Consider the following 17624-nt stretch of genomic DNA (forward strand, 5'->3'; position numbering starts at 1 on the left):
AGACTAAGGCAGAAAACGAGAGTTTCTCATAAACCTGAGGAAAACACGCAGACTTTATACCATTCAATGGTCCCCTTGACTGTACCCACTGTTACACCCATCATGTGTAGTTTGCCACTGGCGCAATTTCCCATCTTCAGTTGCATACAAGTAATTTTTGGTAGGAACCCAAAACAATTCTACCATTAAACAAGCTCCTGACCTCTCTTGGCTAAGCCTTCAAAACCCTTTATGTCAGGCTCTTTGCTTTGTCACTAAATTGTTCATTTTTATTTTTTATTTTGCCATTTTTACAGGATTTACTTCCTCTAATGACTCAGCTTCTTTGTTTTTGTGTTTATGCTTATATTTAAATGAGGTCCTTGCCTGTCCTTTATGTTAGTCCTGTATGGTTTTTTCCATTTTGACAGTGTCCCCTGCTTCTTTTGCTGTCAGCTTATCTGATGTAATAATGTTATTACTGAGAATTGTTCAATTAAGCATGGCCAAGTTCTTCACATGTTCAGATGACTTGCTCTAAATATGAAGGTTAACTGTGAATGCTGATAAAGGAGTAAAGATCTGAATTGTGCATGGTTGTGAGTACAGTATTTTGACACTCGAAGAGGAAAATCCAGGCAAGAGCTTCATCTGTGTGTGTACCATGCTTCCTGCTCTGCTACTATGACGATGTTTGTTACCTTCTCATTACTTAAAGAAGATATTGACATACTCATATATACCAAATATACCTCACAAGAAGAATACAAGTCCTTGTGTTTTGTCAGGTCCCTTCCTACATATTTTTGAGCTTCTTGTCTAAATGAAATTGAAGGTCTTCTAGTAAGTGAGACATAGTATAGCTCTTCATACAAAATATTTACAAAAGGTCAAGTTAAAGAAGAATAAGAAAATGTACAAGTATTATTCTTTATCTTTATATATAATACGCTGCCATGGCTGTTGGTTTGTGAGCTTCAGGTGATTTAAAATCCTGGACAGAGAAACAGTTTGACCTGTTGACCTGAAATTTGGTACACATATACTATGTGATGTCTACTGTCAGCTTTCAAGGTGATGATTGACCTCCAAGGTTATTCCTATTTTTATTTTATTTTTGTAGAATCAACTCTCGGCGTTCTCATGCCTACCACCTTCATCACTTCTCCTACCTTTTCATATCTTAAATCATTCTTGAGGCAGATTGAAGACTCAAGTACCAGCTTAAGTGAGAAATTAAAGAAAACGTACTAAGTAATTGCAACACAAACACTAACTTAATCAGTTTTAACGCAAAAAGATGCCAACGAAAGAAGAGAATGAGTGGGCTGCTAGGGTGGAGGAAAGAAAAGCTGCTCAGGAAGCAGCAAGCACATCAACCTCTGAGCAAATGAATGCTAAACATACTGAGAAAGAGTATGAAAACTACGAATGCTCAAGTCAAGTGTATTCACTGCACGTTATCGTGCAGTGCGCCGTTACTGGTGTGTGTAATAATACTTGTCAGTATGGTTCCTCAGGTATTGTTGAAAATTGATTTTAATTTATTAAGGGAATTTGTGACTGTATTTTGGTAATATCAGTTTTATTCAGAATGCCCCCTTTGTAGTATTCTTAGAAAGATGGATCTGAAATCTTAACTATAATTCTACACAATTTAATCTAAATTTAATGTTTTGTGTTAATGTGTTTATGGTGAATTGCCTGCTTGCAGATTTGTGTTTGACTCCGAATATGACTGTGCACAGACATTCTTTTAAGATACTGTATAAAAATGCTGGATGTAAAATAATAATTATGAGGACAGCAAGGCAAATTTGTCAAGTGAATGGCATTGTGAAAACTTGCTGGTTTCTGTTTTATACTTGTATTTGTCTTCTATTTGATAGCCACAATAAATGTAAGTTTAGTTTCTTACATTTCAGCAAATTAGTTTGCGGTTCCCACACTTAAAATAGGTCATTAACTCACTCAGCCAAAGAAAACACAGTCTTCTCATATCTATCTCTCCGCACCACCTTCACGGCCCTTGAAACGACAATCTCTCCCTCTCTCTCTTTGTGACCTCCAGGTCAGTTTTTACTGGAAGATTCCCGTTTTCTTGAAGCAGCTGAGATGGCAGAGAAGGCTGCACAACTTGACAGCATGGAGTTTGATGTGGTCTTTAACGCAGCTCATATGCTCAGGTTAGTAATTTTACTATGATGTTCATGTTTCCAAATGATAGCATTTTGAATAGCTTGGTTTAAAACTGATGAGTCTTTATTAGGTCTGGTAAAAAAAAAAATGTAACTGTAACTTTTGTAACAATAATAAAACAATGTCATTTGAATCTTTCCTCATAGCTATCACCCCGCCAGCCTAAAATGAGTCTATCACTGCTACTCCAGACCTGTTATGTCCCATTATAATATATTAATATTAACATATTAATGTGGAGACCACAACTACTCACAATATTCCGAACTAGCATTTTTAAATGTTCTATGTGCTGTATGGTAGTAATGTGATGAGCACAACTTGACTCTTAAGCTATTTTCATAATATAATTGTTTCAGCTCTAATTCTCCACAATTTATATAATTGCCTTTTATATTTTTACTTACAATGTGCAAAAACTTGTTTTTTTATGTTTATATCAATGTGTTATAGCCCAGCTAAATCTGAAATGTGGTCAAGTAAACTGTTAGGAATTTGTCAGTTCACTTTGTTCAATTTAATGTGCAGATATAACCAACTTTAAGCCAGTTCTACTGCCATCTAAAAAACCAAACCTGCGGCACAGTTTCATAATTAGCCTTTATTTCAAAAGTTGTAAATTTGTGGGACATCTCTGTGAAAACCAAACACACAGGCAAACATGAATTTTACAAGCATGCCGCCTTTCTTTTTCATTACTTTTTTTGCCTTACAGATATTTGTTCGATTTTCTGTTTTTCTGGTTTTTTTTTTTTTTTTGTAACTGTAAATGTCAGCATCATTACTTTTAAATACATTTTACTATAAAAAGTATACAGTATGATGATTTCTAAAAAGTACTTTTGGATCAGAATATATAATATGTTGCTTTTGTAATGTGCATGGAAATGTTCTTTGAAAGTTAGTTAGTCCTTCAAAATGGAACATTCAGAGCCATCAAAAAAGTCCATTTGATATAAAAAATGTCATTTGTAAGTATTTATCAACATTCGGTTATGTTGTCTATGAAATCTGCTAAAGATTTAAATATATAATGTTATCCTTTGATTTGTCTCAGGGTAACCATTTTTTTGTTCTTGTTAGACATCTAGCCTGGATGCCTGATATTACATTAACAAAATAATAGGGAGAGAATAGTTGCAAGTTGTACTTTTATTTTTTGCAGAAAAACCTTCAAGGCTTTGTATATACAGTGGCCTGCAGGGGGCATTTAGCTTCCCAAACCTGACACAAAAAGACGCAAGACACCAGTTCAGCTACACAAGTTTATTTTTCTATAATATTCTACAATATTTGTTCTCTCCCTTCTGAGTGAGGCGACTCCTTTTATAGACCACCTCAAAGTGCTACAGGTGTCCCGTTGTCTCCTTCCAGCAGCACTTCCAGGTGTGGCTGAAGTCTTGCGATAAAGTGCTCAGCAGTTCTTATAGCGCCCCCTTGCCAGCACCTATGGGACCCAAAAGGGCTGTACCAATCTCCCATGAAGCCCTGGGGGGCTGCCCTCTAGCGTTCTCTGGGGGATCCTGGCCCATCCATTGCAGATATGTTCACCACAATATATGTGTAATATATTATGTAATATTAAATATGTAATATATATCCACTGTCCTGTCCTGAAAATAAAAACAACTTTCCTTTATTACATGCATTCCTGCTCTTTATAGCTATCTAGCCTCAAAGCCAGCCACTTATACCTCACACTTTGGGTCTGATTCCAGAGCAGCCCGAGAACTTCTTCTACTATACAATGTTTCAAGGCCACTTGTCCATCATGGATCTCCTGGCTCTGTATGTCTATTTGCGCTTTTGTTTAAGGAGTAGGCGTCCATGAGAAGGAGTGGCTTACTTCTATGCCTCTGAGTTTTATCTTACGCTATCATGTGCTATGTTAGGTTTTGCTGAAACAAGATTGTGTTGGTGCTCTACAACTTCCCCATGACACACTTCTTGGTCAAATTCAGCCCAACAACAGTTATAGTCCAAGGCACTCTCTACAGTTACTGGGTTGATCAACTCTTAGTGGTGCCAGTTTACTTCTACAGATTTCAGGCAACCCTTATCCTATATACCACTTTATTGTTCATTCATTTTCTGGAAGACTCATGCTAGCTAAGCAGCCTGTTAAAATATTAAAAAGACATTCAATAATTACTCTTTTGTTAGTTTTGTATACAATATTTAGTTAGCATACAATAGATTTAGTTTTATCATTCTTACCAGTTAATTCCTAAACTATAATCAATTTTCTACTGGCACATGAACCAGCATTTCAGGCAAATTTTATAATGCAAAGTTACAGTTAATTCAGTTAATTTAACTGATTAAGCAATAACTAATAACTAATTATGAGCTACCATCTTGGTAGCATTTAGAAATCCATAGGTGCCCTGTTAGGTTATATAGTCTGTGACCTTTTACATTTCTACATATTGAGTTCTTTTGAATTTGCCATTATGTATGGCATGTAATATTATATGCTGCCATCACTGAAAAGAGAACATCTGGAGTATCTTTTTTGAATGAGCCCACCCGAGATTGACTTTCATGGAATGAGGGTTCATTCTGTTCCCGCGGCTGCAGACTTTTGTAAATGTAGACCCTTAAACACAACAAATACCTGGGATGCCTTCAGTTGTTCTTACTCCAGTTTCACTTCTCCTATTCTGTTTTTCCAAAAGGTTCTTTTAGCCACTAAAGAGTATCCCTTTCAATTCCTGCCCAGGCCTTGTCACAACTACTTTGCTCTTCCATTTACACTGTGGCCAGATGAGTGCCTGGGTTTCATGGTGTTAAATCTCCCTGACATCATCTGCCTGTTAGAGCAGACATTGCCACCTCACTGTACAAAGACCCTTTTATAATTTTGATTTTTCATATATCTTACATTATATAAGATACAAAATACAAGAAATAAAAGATGATTATAAAAATGAAGAGAACAAATATATATACACAGTATATACGTGTGTGTATGCAAACATGGTTGTAAGACACATTTACTATTCTAGTATTTATTCTATTGCTTCAATAGAGCAACATTTGTTCCTTCAGTTAGGTTAGGTGAGAGTCTAAAAAAATGTGTGAAAACTAAAACTTTATGAAAGATATAATTCAGGATAGCAAGCTTGAAACATCATTTTCAGATATTTGCTCCATCAACTATATGCTTAGTTATACTAATATGCTTGCATTTAAAATAATGAGGCAGAAAATATTTATGAGGAAATCTTGAACTTTCAGGTCTCTAGATTGTGCAGATCTCCTCAGTATAGGGCTTGACACGCTAGAATTTCATAATCCACGAAGCATCATAGATTTTTTTTCTGTTGTTTTCCCTCATCTTGTAAAAGCCTGGTTCTTGAAACATAATGGGTGTACATTGTATGTCATCTTGTTGTTTTTTAATAATCCTCTTTGGATTACTGAATGATTTTTGATTATTCCATCCATTCAGCCATTATCCAACCCGCTATATCCTAAATACAGGGTCACGGGGGTTTGCTGGAGCCAATCCCAGCCAACACAGGGCGCAAGGCAGGAAACAAACCCGGGGCAGTGTGCCAGCCCACCACAGCCGTTAATCATTTTAAAATATATTTTATTTTTGCTCTATGCAGTGCATTTAGAAAGTATTGAGACCCCTTCACCATTTTGTTATGTTGCAGCCTTGTGCCAAAATTATTTCATTTTTTTCCTCACATCAAGCAACACTCAATACCACAGAATGACAAAATGAAAACAGCATTTTAGTAACTTTTTGCAATTTTATCTACTACTAAGGGGTTCCCCCCGCTCACTTCGCTTGTCAACCCCCCTGGCCTGGACTAGGCGCCAGCCACTTCGCGTCTCTGCCGCTCACGTTGTAAAGAAGGGAGCTGAACACACCCTAAGGAGATGCGGTCACTCCTCCAAAACTCCCTCTTAAACGGTGATACAACGGGAAACCTCCTCTTTGCTCAATCAGCTGCTGGCTTTCAACATTTAAAGGCCTGTACAGCAGCTGTCCTATTCTTTGTGTTTTATTTCCTGCCCCGGACATGGTTAAATCTTTTGGCACAAAAGACTCGCAGGATGTGAGTTTTTGATATTTTTTAGTTTATAATTTAAAAACGGAATAAGAATCTGAAAATCTAACAACATCACATTAAAGTTCGATAATTCTGAAAGGAATGATACCAAACATATCTATGTAGGTTTTAAAATAAGCCCGATTTAAAGCGTGACAAAAAAGTGACATATAAAACGTCACATAAAATCATTGCAAAAAATCGTTGTACTTTTAGGCTTAGGATTTTATGTATAGAGAGTAGATATGATAAAACGTTAAGGTCTGTGTGTGTCTTGTCCCTTAAAGAAATACGATTGGCCACTGTGGCTTTGGTATGATTGGTCAGTTTGGCTGGTGACGTGATCGAAAGTGGAAATGCCAGAGTTAAACATACATGAAGGAAAAATGGCATAGGAGGCAGGCTGAGGGAGTCACCTTCAAAGACAGGAAATATTAAAGCAGAAAGAAGAGTAAAAAGATGCCTCGAAAATTATGACAGAGTATGAGAATCAGGCTTTACGGTAACACACTCGAGAGAGGAAGCACCAGTGAAGAGAGATTCAGACACAAATTGATACAGAGGTAAGGCACTGAAGGTACACATAGGACAAGAGATATGAAATATTTTTAAATGATTCTATTACTTGTCTTGACAGGTAGCATGGCTAGCTAAAAATAAATGACTGAAATCTCACATTGATACAAGTATTCAGCACTCAGTACTTCATTGAAGCACCTTTGGCAGTGACTACAGCCTGGAGTCTTCTTAGGTATAACGCAACAAGCTTTGCACACCTGGATTTTGGGTATTTTTCTGCCATTCTTCCCTGCAGATCCTTTCAGGCAGTCAGTTTGGATGGAGTCCAGGTCTATCCAGAGATGTTTGACAGTGTTCAAGACTGTGGCTGGAAAACAACATTTCCAGAGTTGTTTCTAAGTCACTCCTGTGTTGTCTTTGCTTTGTGCTTAGGGTCGTTGTTCTCTTATATGGAAAACCTTCAATCCAGTCTAACGTCCAGGTTGTTATTAAGGATCTCTTTGTATTTTCCTCCATTTATCTTTTCCTTAGCTTTGACTAGTCTCCAAGTCCCTGCTATTGAAAAACAACCCCACAATGTAATGCTGCTAACTTCGTGTTTCAACGTTGGAATGGTATTGCTTAGGTGATGAACAGTGTCTGGTTTCTTCTAGACATAACACTAATCTTGGTTTCTTTAGACATGTTGTTTCTCAAAGTCTGAGAGTCCTTTAAGTGCCCTTTTGCAAACTCCAAGCAGACTTCCATGTGTCTTTTACTAACGAGATTCTTCTGTTTGGGTACTCTGTCATAAAGCACAGATTGGCAGAGTATTGCTGCAGTGGTTGTCTTTCTGGAAGCCTCTCCCATCTCCAAATAGGTTCTCTGTAGCTCAAACAGAATGTCCATCAGGTTTTTGCCCATCTCTCTTACCATGGCCCTTTTCGTTCAGTTGCTCAGTTTATATGGGTGGCCAGCTCTAGGAAGAGTTTTGATTGTTCCAAGTTTCTTTCATTTAAAGATTATGGAGGCAAATGTGCTGTGGGAAACCTTCTATGCTGCAGGAACTTTTTTTATAGCCTTCCCCAGACTTGTGCCTCTACACAATCCTGTTTTTAATCTTTTTAGGCAATTCCTTCGACCTCAAGACATGTTTTTTCCTCTGATACACATTGTCATCTGTCAGACCTTTTATACACAGATGTCTGCCTTTCCAAATCATGTTAAATGAATTGCCCACAGGTGATCTCCAAACAAGATGTAGAAACATCTTAACAATGAATAATTAGATGGGGTGCGTCTGAGCCAATTTTCAAGTTTCATAGTCAAAGGGTTTGAATAACTTGTGTCAATGTGATAGTTCAGTTTGTTTTTTGGGTTTTTTTTTTTTTTGATAAATTTGTAGAAAATTCGAAAATCCTGTTTTCATTTTGACATTCTGGGGAAGTGAGTGTTGTTCGATGAAGGATAAAATTAATTGAAACAACTTTAGCACAAGGCTGCAACAGCAACATATGAAAAATTTGAAGAGGTCTGAATATGTTTTGAATCCTCTTTATATACCTTGGGTGAAACCCTATTTAAATATCTTTTTTCTAATTCTTACTAAATTATCATCAGTCTTGAGGTATAATTAACTGCTCATATATTTGCCTTTTCAACAACATTCATTTTAGTCATCTTTAGCTGAGAAAGGCCCTTAACCTGCAATTGCTCCATTCTGGGTATGACGTTAACCTGCATCCAGCCCTGCAAGTAGGCCCTCCAACCTGCATGGAGAAACTTGAGGGTTTGTGGCAGCCTAATTCTGGGATCCTGAGGTGGTTTGTCATGTGGTGAATCAGCACATGCTCCTAACTTCTCTCTATCTGCCCTGTCTTGGACATCTATTGTCAAGTTGGTTTTCAACATATAGTATACTAAAGTCTAAATGAGTGCTTATTCATTTTCTTCACTTACACCAGTTTTGGGATTTTTATTTATTTTTATTTTTTTATACAATTCCATGGAATTCCTAAAACTAGAAATCTTAAAATGAATAAAACGGTATCACGAGACAAAAGTCTTTTTAAAAACACTTCAAAAGAGGGTCGTCTGTTATGTGAGGAAGGAGGTGCTGTGATTAATGGAGTTAAGATATTGCCACTGCAGATAGGTCAAACTTGAAAAGCAGGGTATGTGAAGACTGCTATGATTAAGACTGGGTTACTGTTGGCTCTGTTAGCCTGATATACATTTATGGTATTTTCAGCTCTCAATGTGTAGGAACTTGAAATAATCAAAATTAAAGTATAAAATATATGTATTTTTTACTTATGTTATTAATTGCATTACAATAGACACAGAACAAACAGATCCACAGTTCACCAAAAATAATCTTACTATATACTTATTTGAATTAAATAAGTATAATACTACAAAATGTAAAACTTTTCCATTTCAAACAAACAGCACAGGGCGGCACGGTGGCGCAGTGGGTAGCGCTGCTGCCTCGCAGTTAGGAGACCCGGGTTCGCTTCCCAGGTCCTCCCTGCGTGGAGTTTGCATGTTCTCCCCATGTCTGCGTGGGTTTCCGCGCTCCGGTTTCCTCCCACAGTCCAAAGACATGCAGCTTAGGTGGATTGGTGATTCTAAATTGGCCCTAGTGTGTGCTTGGTGTGTTTGTGTGTGTCCTGCGGTGGGTTGGCACCCTGCCCGGGATTGGTTCCTGCCTTGTGCCCTGGGATTGGCTCCAGCAGACCCCCGTGACCCTGTGTTTGGATTCAGCGGGTTGGAAAATGGATGGATGGACAAACAGCACATCATACAAGAACTGTTTCAGCAATGTGTTATTTATTGCAAGCCCTTAAAACAGAAAGGCTGATGTCCAAGCAAGGGATCTTCATCATTATGGCAAGATATTAGTCAAAACCTTCGAAAGAGTATAGAAAATGTTTGAGGGTCAAGAACCGGGATATACTTCAGGCTGGGTCATCCCTACCAGATTAATGCTGGTGTGCCAGCAGTCTTAAATAAACGCAATCTGTACACTCTTGTAAGTTCCTGACAGCAGGGCAAAGGGCATCTCAGAGTTTAAATCTGAAGAAGGAGAAGCTTTAAAGGATTTTGAATACTCTTTTTTTAATGGATTGATCACTCTCTCTAGCCAATTTTTTATAAAATCTGTCGCTTTTTTTTTTTTTAAGAGAAAATATTTGATGGATTACGCTACCTCCCTCTGTCTAGAAGTTCATTTAATTTATTTTGGTTTGCTGTCCAATTAATCTCTTTCCCTTTCTCTTTGCCTTTAGAAACCCCAAAGAGAACTTTACAACAGATTGCATGCAGGGCATACAGCTGCCAAGCTAACTTTGTGCCAGTTTGGCTGGAGATCTCCGCCTTGGATTCCAGTCATTTTGGCTTGCAGTATGTTTCTATATTGGCCATTCCCTGTAAGGATCAGACAATGAAACTAACTTTTGTCAGCCACACTTAATGCTGTAAATCCTTTATCCACTGTAGAGCCTTAAACAGAAAAATGCGGTCAAACTTAGTGGCAGCATCTTGTTTTTTGAGCACAGCTGGATTACATTCTAAACCAGAAGGCTTCTTTTTTATAATTTAAATCAGGCTAGTGCTTAGGAACTCTGCAGACTACAGTATGTGGATGTAATTATGATTATAAAATGAAAGGATGCCGGTTTGCTTTTTAAACACTGTTTCAGAAGCCAAAACTATTCTGAACTTGGTAGCAGATACACTGTAAGGAAATTTCCAAGTGACACATACTAGCCTGTGTTTTTACTGCATGCTTGAGCATCACATTCTGCCATTCTTTATATGTAATAGTAACATAAAAGGAAAAATAGGCATAACTTTTACAGAGTGATTTTTAAAATAAAAATTTCATTTGCAATGAAAAAATATTTTGCAGAGATATCTTTATGTAATTAGCACTGGTGTCTCGAGCATGTTAAAGTAGTTTGCAGGACAAAATGGCAGAAGACAAATGACAGCTTAAGAGGCAGATAATTAAAAAGAGGAAACGTTAAATCGTAGTCTAAGGACTGGCAGAAAATCATAATACAGTACCAGGAAAAGTCAATATGTTTGTCAAAACCCAATGTGCAAAGCAGAAGTCAGAGTCAAAAAGAAAAAAAAAAAAACAGGCAGCGTTTCCCACAATAAATACAATTCTTAGTCTTAACTATGCTGTAAGTCATTGTGTGTTTTTGGGGTTTTTTTTAAAGAATGAATCCCAAAATAAATGTTCACACGCCATGCACACATGACTAGCAACGGGCATCATTGCCATAAACTACGTGGCCGCAGTCGTGAAAAGATGCCTGCTAGTAAAAAAATGACCCTGTGATTATGTCATACAAATAATAATAAAAGCATTCAAAAACATAAATACTAACATGGCACATTCATAATCCCGAAAAATTGTTTGCACATACAAACATAAATTTAAAATATAGGGGACCGGGCTCTATTCCTAGATTTTGCCTGTTCTCCCCATGTTAATGTGAGTTTTTCAAGTTTTCCTTCTGCATCCTAAAATTCAAGTGAGATTTTAAATTAACTGCCAGTTAGCCTGGGATGGGTAGTGTATGTGCAGGAGTCTTTTTTTTTACAATGGTTTGCTATGCCATCCAAGTTAGTTCCTGCCTAATGTCTGATGCTACTGAGCTGGACTATGTCCACTGCAACTCAACCTTTAACTCATCAAAGGAACATACACTTTAGTTTAGGTACTGCAAAACTGCATCTATTTATTCTTCTTATTCTTTTGATCTTCATAGCACTTATAAAAACATCAGTAGATGAGTTATTCACCTCTATGCAGTGTGCCATATTGACATGATGGTAAAATGACTTGTTAATATGAAGGATTCCCAGGTCTTATACTAAATATGTAACATTAAGGGAAATGTGTCTCAGTTAAGCCACCTCCGACCACTCTAAAGTGAAGTTCTCTTAGTAGGTCCACATTGCAGAGCCAAGTGAACACTTTGCTGATCCTTTGTAAGTGTGATGATATTAAGATGCAGTTTTGCAGTACCTAAACTGAAGTAATAAAAAGATTGCAATAAGAGGATCTTTTAAGTACGTCATATTATGTAACTTGTACAGGACCAGGCAGAAGATCAGGACTGGCATTTGACCCAAGTTTTTCAAATCCAAATCTTGCTAGACCTGACTGTGCTTGTAGTAGGTTTCAAGTGTTGCTGTATATTAAACATTCCATGTGCTCTCAACTTTCTGTACCCAATACTTTTTAAAATAAAATGTAATTAAATTTAGTTCAGGTTTTCAATCCTGCTCAGTTATATACAATTACATATATGAAAATTCAGTGTTTTTTAAATGACAGGGTATAACTAGTTACATTTCTAATTGATCTTGAGGAAATAAGGATGCACTTACTATTGCACACATGGTTTTTGCATGTTCACGTTACTAAAACTCTGTTGCTTCTTTTGTGTCACTTGATGTTAGATTTTTCAAATTTTAGGACTTGTTTAAAGACTGGATGAGCTTTAGTTATGCCTTGACATGTAAAACCATAGATGTAAAAGAGGTTTTTACGTTTACACCTGACTGTATTACCTTTCCTGTCAAAAATAAATATATTACTAGCTAACTCACTGACTGTAGATGGAACACTACACTGCAGAAAATGCATATGCAAAAACTAGACAAAAAAAAACTTCAAATGGGAGTTGTTTGCTATTATTTAGCAACAAATTCTGCCGACGGGGTAAGCAAAATTTACCTGATAAGATTTCTTAAAGTAAGCTAATTAATCAAAAATACAATTTTTTTTGATAAGTCAATGATTCTTACAATAAGGAAAACAAGATTTAATGTCATGATATAAATACTTTTCACTTGCTTAGGTTTCATTTTTTGCAGTGTGCTTCTGAAAATAGATCCATTTAATTTTTTCCATTATAGGGTGATTACAAGGAGACAAAGCCTGTGTCCAAGACAGCAGTGGTGTGCCAGTTCATTGCAGAGAACACTCACAATCATTCATATAGGGCTAGTTTAGAGTTAGCAACTAACCATTCCTCACGCTTATGCAGTGTGAAAGAGAGCTGCAATTTTCTCCAAGTATAGAAACCCAGTCTTTGAAACTCTGAGGCAGTAGCAGTAACTAGTACAAAAATGAACCAAGCTGACAATTAATGAATTTGAATTAAATCAGATAGATAATCTACATATGGAACCATTTAATGAACCCTCTTAATCCAGTTTTAGGGGTATGGGGTAACAGGGGCTAACCCAGCAGAATTTCATACAATTTAATTAGCATACTGGACAGGATGTGGAGCAGAAAACCTTTATGTATCATTTTTAGTCTATTAAGTTTTTCAGTTATATTGCCTTTTGTCTAACTGCCTTAAGCAGGATGAGTTCATTATAGTATGCAGACCCTCATCTAGCCCCTGACTTTCGGGTGAAGTAACAACAACTTCTCTATGTAACCTAATACAGGATGATCTAAGGACTCATATATGGACCTATTTATATTAGATTAACATGTTATCATTTCTATGCTAAATATTGTCTTGTATATTTACAAACTATAAATTCTTTGTCTAGCAAAGAACTGTTAGCCCAACCAAAGATTATATACAAGACTGACACATCTTGTGGGGGTGATTCAAAGGCATCTTTGTTAAATAAATTTCTTTTACTTTTTATTGCTGGTGTCTGAAAAAACTTTAATTAACGTGTGCAGAAGTAGTTCCAAGACAGTGATTTTCCCCAATCAGTTGCCACTCCATGGCAGGTCACACCCACATTTATTCAAATCAGGAGAATTTAAAACCAATCGACATATCTTTTGGATTTGTGAGAAATCCCACAAAGATGGGACATTACTTGAAATTTAAATCACACCAGATCTCTGCAGCATTGCCAACATCTGAAAATAATTCCAAAAATACAAAATAAAAATTGTAAATCTGCCATTTGCTTCTTACTCAGTCTATGTAAAGATTGTAGAAGTTTCTTTTAAAAGTTACGTGCTTCCAAACCACCAAGTATACTTATCAGAGGAGTATCCATCCATCTATCCTCCAATGCCATTGTCTGACCTGCATATGCAGTTCAGGGTAGTGGGAAGTCACTGTCTAATCGACAGCATTAGCTAATCCATCTCAGAACAAGCTAGACTCAGAAATTTTGGGGGCCAACTTAGAGTCGCCAGTTGACCTGACATGAACATCTGAATCATGTAGGAAGAAAAAAATCAATTCAAAGAAAGTAAAAGTGAGTGTATTTTTTAGCTTGAAAAGTGATCTTGTATCAAGTGGACTTGAATTTGATTTGGGGACCTTGAAGCTCAAAAAGAGCAGATAGCATTTGCATACCCTGAAATTTTCAAAAGAGTTTAAATAACTTGTCATGTCATACACAATATTCTCCCTTATTCATTTAGTGTAAGTACCACTGGCTTCTTGCTTTACATGGTAGTACCAAAAATGGCTAATGTTAAATTTAGGAATGGGGCCAACAACAAATTGAAATGTCAAAGTGACAATTTTAAAATTTCCCATAAAGCTAAATGGTAGGCCATTGTAGTTTTATTCAGTCATACAACTTAATTTTAACTCTGGTCAGTAATAGAACAATTTAAGCATATGGAATTTTCCACTTTGTAATGTCTAAACTGTGCAAAAATATATGTTTTCATTTTAATAATAATGTGTTATATCTTCCATGCAGTCTCATTTTGAAGATACCAATCTTCAAGAATGTGATATAGCATTTCTTAAATGTCCTGTCTGCTTCTTCTCCAGTGAATATTTTTTTTCCAATTTGCTTCTTTATAAACATAGAGACAGGAGTTTTGTGTTTTACATCATCATGTCCTGAATCATTCATTCATTAATCAGCCACATTTTAAAACAATTGCACCACTTAACATAAGGCTTTGTTTTGGGGAGGTGCATTCCAGATTACTTCTGTGTATCCCACAGGCAGACTCATTTTAAATAAAATATCCTCTCGAAACATTTGTTGAGGGTTTGAAGCCAAGATAAGGCTTTAATTTATTTCCCGTTATAGAGATAGGTTGAAAGATGTGCCGTATGCCAGAGACAGAAGCGAATGTAACAAATGCTCAGTGCACCGAGAAAATGCCTTATGTTTGCTTCTCCAGATTACATTTTACTTGTTTCTGTACTGAATGCTGAATTTAGAAAGCAAGTATAAAGGTATTAGCGTTTTACCTTATAAGTATTAAGCTGTTCATATTATAGGTACCGTAATTTATTTACTTGTCTTCTTTCCATATGCACAGACCATGCTTTGGACTGATGCCCTGTCCAGGGCTGTTTCCTGCCATGTGTACCATGCTGCCATAATACCATGTGGCCCTAAAATGGATTAGAGGTCTTTGAGAAAGGCATGTTAAGTTGATTTAAACAGACACTTTTGTAAGATGCTTGCTGCAAATCAGCACCCACTGGTTGATATTTGAGTATTAATACAATTTTATAATAATTTCATATTTTCTCTAAGGGTGCTTACACATTTACAGAAGAAAAATAAGAATACATGAAAATGTTTGTAATGAGCATATTTTTTTTTACAAGTTATTGTATTTATTTATTTTCTGAGCTAGAGCCTATTCTGGAAGGTACAAAGCAGACACCAGTCTTATAAGGAAAGCTAATTTAGTACAGAAGAGATAACTCATTGAATTTACAATGTACATGAATATATTGGGTGCTAATGAAGTGGAAAGAATTAAGCAGTAGTTAAACTAGCATGAAATGTGTATATAGAATCAAAGCACTCTAAAACTGTGTCTGGCAAGCAAAGCCAGATGGATACAATTCCTGTCTTTTTCAAGTGATATGGAAAAGCACTTTGTTAGAGCGCTAGGTTCTTATTCAAGGAGAGAACATTAATTGTTCTTGAGAGTGCAAGGTTAATGATTTCATGTAAAATTAGGAGCTTGACTGAAAAAATGTATATTTATATTGGTAGCAAATGAAATGTGAGATGTTATCCCCTCAATATAAATGGAAACCAGTCAGAGAACCTAAACAGTTTATAGTTACAGCCATAAAGGCCTCTGCTATTACAACCCTGGATTTCACTTTAGAAAATGGATGTTTATCTGTTCTTAATGCAGTCTGACTGAATAAAAATACATAGAACTATATTTTTTTGATATATGTCTAATTATTTGACTAAACATGAAAATCTTGTAAAAATGAAGAGTACTCTAAGAGAAGTTCTCATTGTAACATTGTAAGGGTAAATTATGGTTTAGTAATTAGTATTCTTTTAACATTACTTCACTGCAAAATACATCAAAAATGATTAACTTTGTTGTTGAATCACTCATTTAGGTGACTCTCAGATCTGTGCAGGCACCTCATCAAGTAAATAATTGAAGACAAATTACAGTGGAAGCGCGGGAGAGTGAATTATTGCTTATAACCCTGTAAGCATGTGTAGCTATAGTCACAGTGAAATTATAAAGGCCAGTGTCCAAATTAGGAAGGGCAAAGAATTGCTTTGGATAAAGGCATCAGTTAAAAATACAGTACTGTATATTTAATTCATTAACAAGTCAGTCAGTCAGGAGGAGGAGGTTAGGAGCACACGCTGATACAGCACCTTGCCGCACCCACCACATGACAAACCAACTCAGGATCCCAGATTAGGGACTGTAGCCATGCAATGGGTGACACCTCAGCACCACACTAGTTCAGGTGGAATGGAACCAGTGTGAGGTTTGCTTTATGGTGGCTAGAGTGCCAATTCTGCCACCAACCCCCAGGTTTTTCCCTGCAGGTTGGAGTACCTGCTTGCAGGGCTAGATTTAGATTAACGTCATACCCAGGGCAACTAAATATTATCTAAAGACTATCTCTTTATGAGAGAGAGAGAGAGGTTAGAAGCAAGGCGCTAATACAGTGCCTTGACGCACCCATCTCATGACAAACCAACTCAGGATCCCAGATTACCCGAGTGCAGCCATGTCGTGGGTGACACTTCAGAACCACACTAGTTCAGGTGGAATTGAACCAGCGTGAGGTTTTATATGTTGTCCGGAGTGCAAATTTTGCCACCAACCTCCAGGTTTTTGTTGGAGGGCCTACATGCAGGGCTGGATGCAGATTAACGTTATAACCAGGATGGAGCAATTGCAGGTTAAGGCCGAATGAAGTAGAGTCACTTTTGGCATTTACGGGATTCGAACCGGCAACCTTCTGATTGCCAGTGCAAATCCCTAGCCTCAGAGCCACCACTCCGCCCCAAGTCAATTAGTCACACTAAAAATAGGTAGATTGCCCAGAGGGGACTGGGCGGCCTCTTGGTCTGGAATCCCTACAGATTTTATTTTTTTTTCCAGCCTTTGGAGTTTTTTTTTGTTTTTTCTGTCCACCCTGGCCATCGGACCTTACTCTTATTCTATGTTAATTAATGTTGACTTATGTTTATTTTTTATTGTGTCTTCTATTTTTCTATTCTTCATTTTGTAAAGCACTTTGAGCTACATTTTTTTGTATGAAAATATGCTATATAAATAAATGTTGATTGATTGATTGATAAAAATGATTCAGTTTAATTGCACAATAACACCCTTTTATTTTCCTTCTGTTTCTACCACCTTGTTTTATTCATGTGTGCCTTTCACTGTAAAGGTGTTGTATTTTTTAATAATACCGTAGTTCAAAGATTAACCACTACCAGTAATCACTGCTTACTTAAAGATAAACTACTATTAGTGTTTTAGTAGACATTTAATTTGTTATGTTAATGCTTAAAAATGCAAAGGTCTGCCTCATGTTCATTCTCTAATGTAACTTATTGATTAAGAAAGTATTAGTAAGTAAATGATTAACTAAGATGGTGGCTGTACTCAAA

General features: G+C 36.7%; 1 protein-coding gene across 1 annotated transcript in view; it reads left to right on the plus strand.

Annotated features, from left to right (window-relative positions):
- tmtc2a (transmembrane O-mannosyltransferase targeting cadherins 2a) overlaps positions 1 to 17624 on the plus strand; it is a 515972-nt gene that overhangs the window by 431273 nt on the left and 67075 nt on the right. The window contains exon 10 of the mRNA XM_039761768.1: positions 2051 to 2165. Within this exon, the coding sequence (XP_039617702.1) occupies positions 2051 to 2165 (115 nt within the window). The remainder of the gene's footprint in view (positions 1 to 2050; positions 2166 to 17624) is intronic.

Source organism: Polypterus senegalus, chromosome 8, assembly GCF_016835505.1.
Source record: "Polypterus senegalus isolate Bchr_013 chromosome 8, ASM1683550v1, whole genome shotgun sequence".
Classification (NCBI taxonomy): Eukaryota; Metazoa; Chordata; class Cladistia; order Polypteriformes; family Polypteridae; genus Polypterus; species Polypterus senegalus.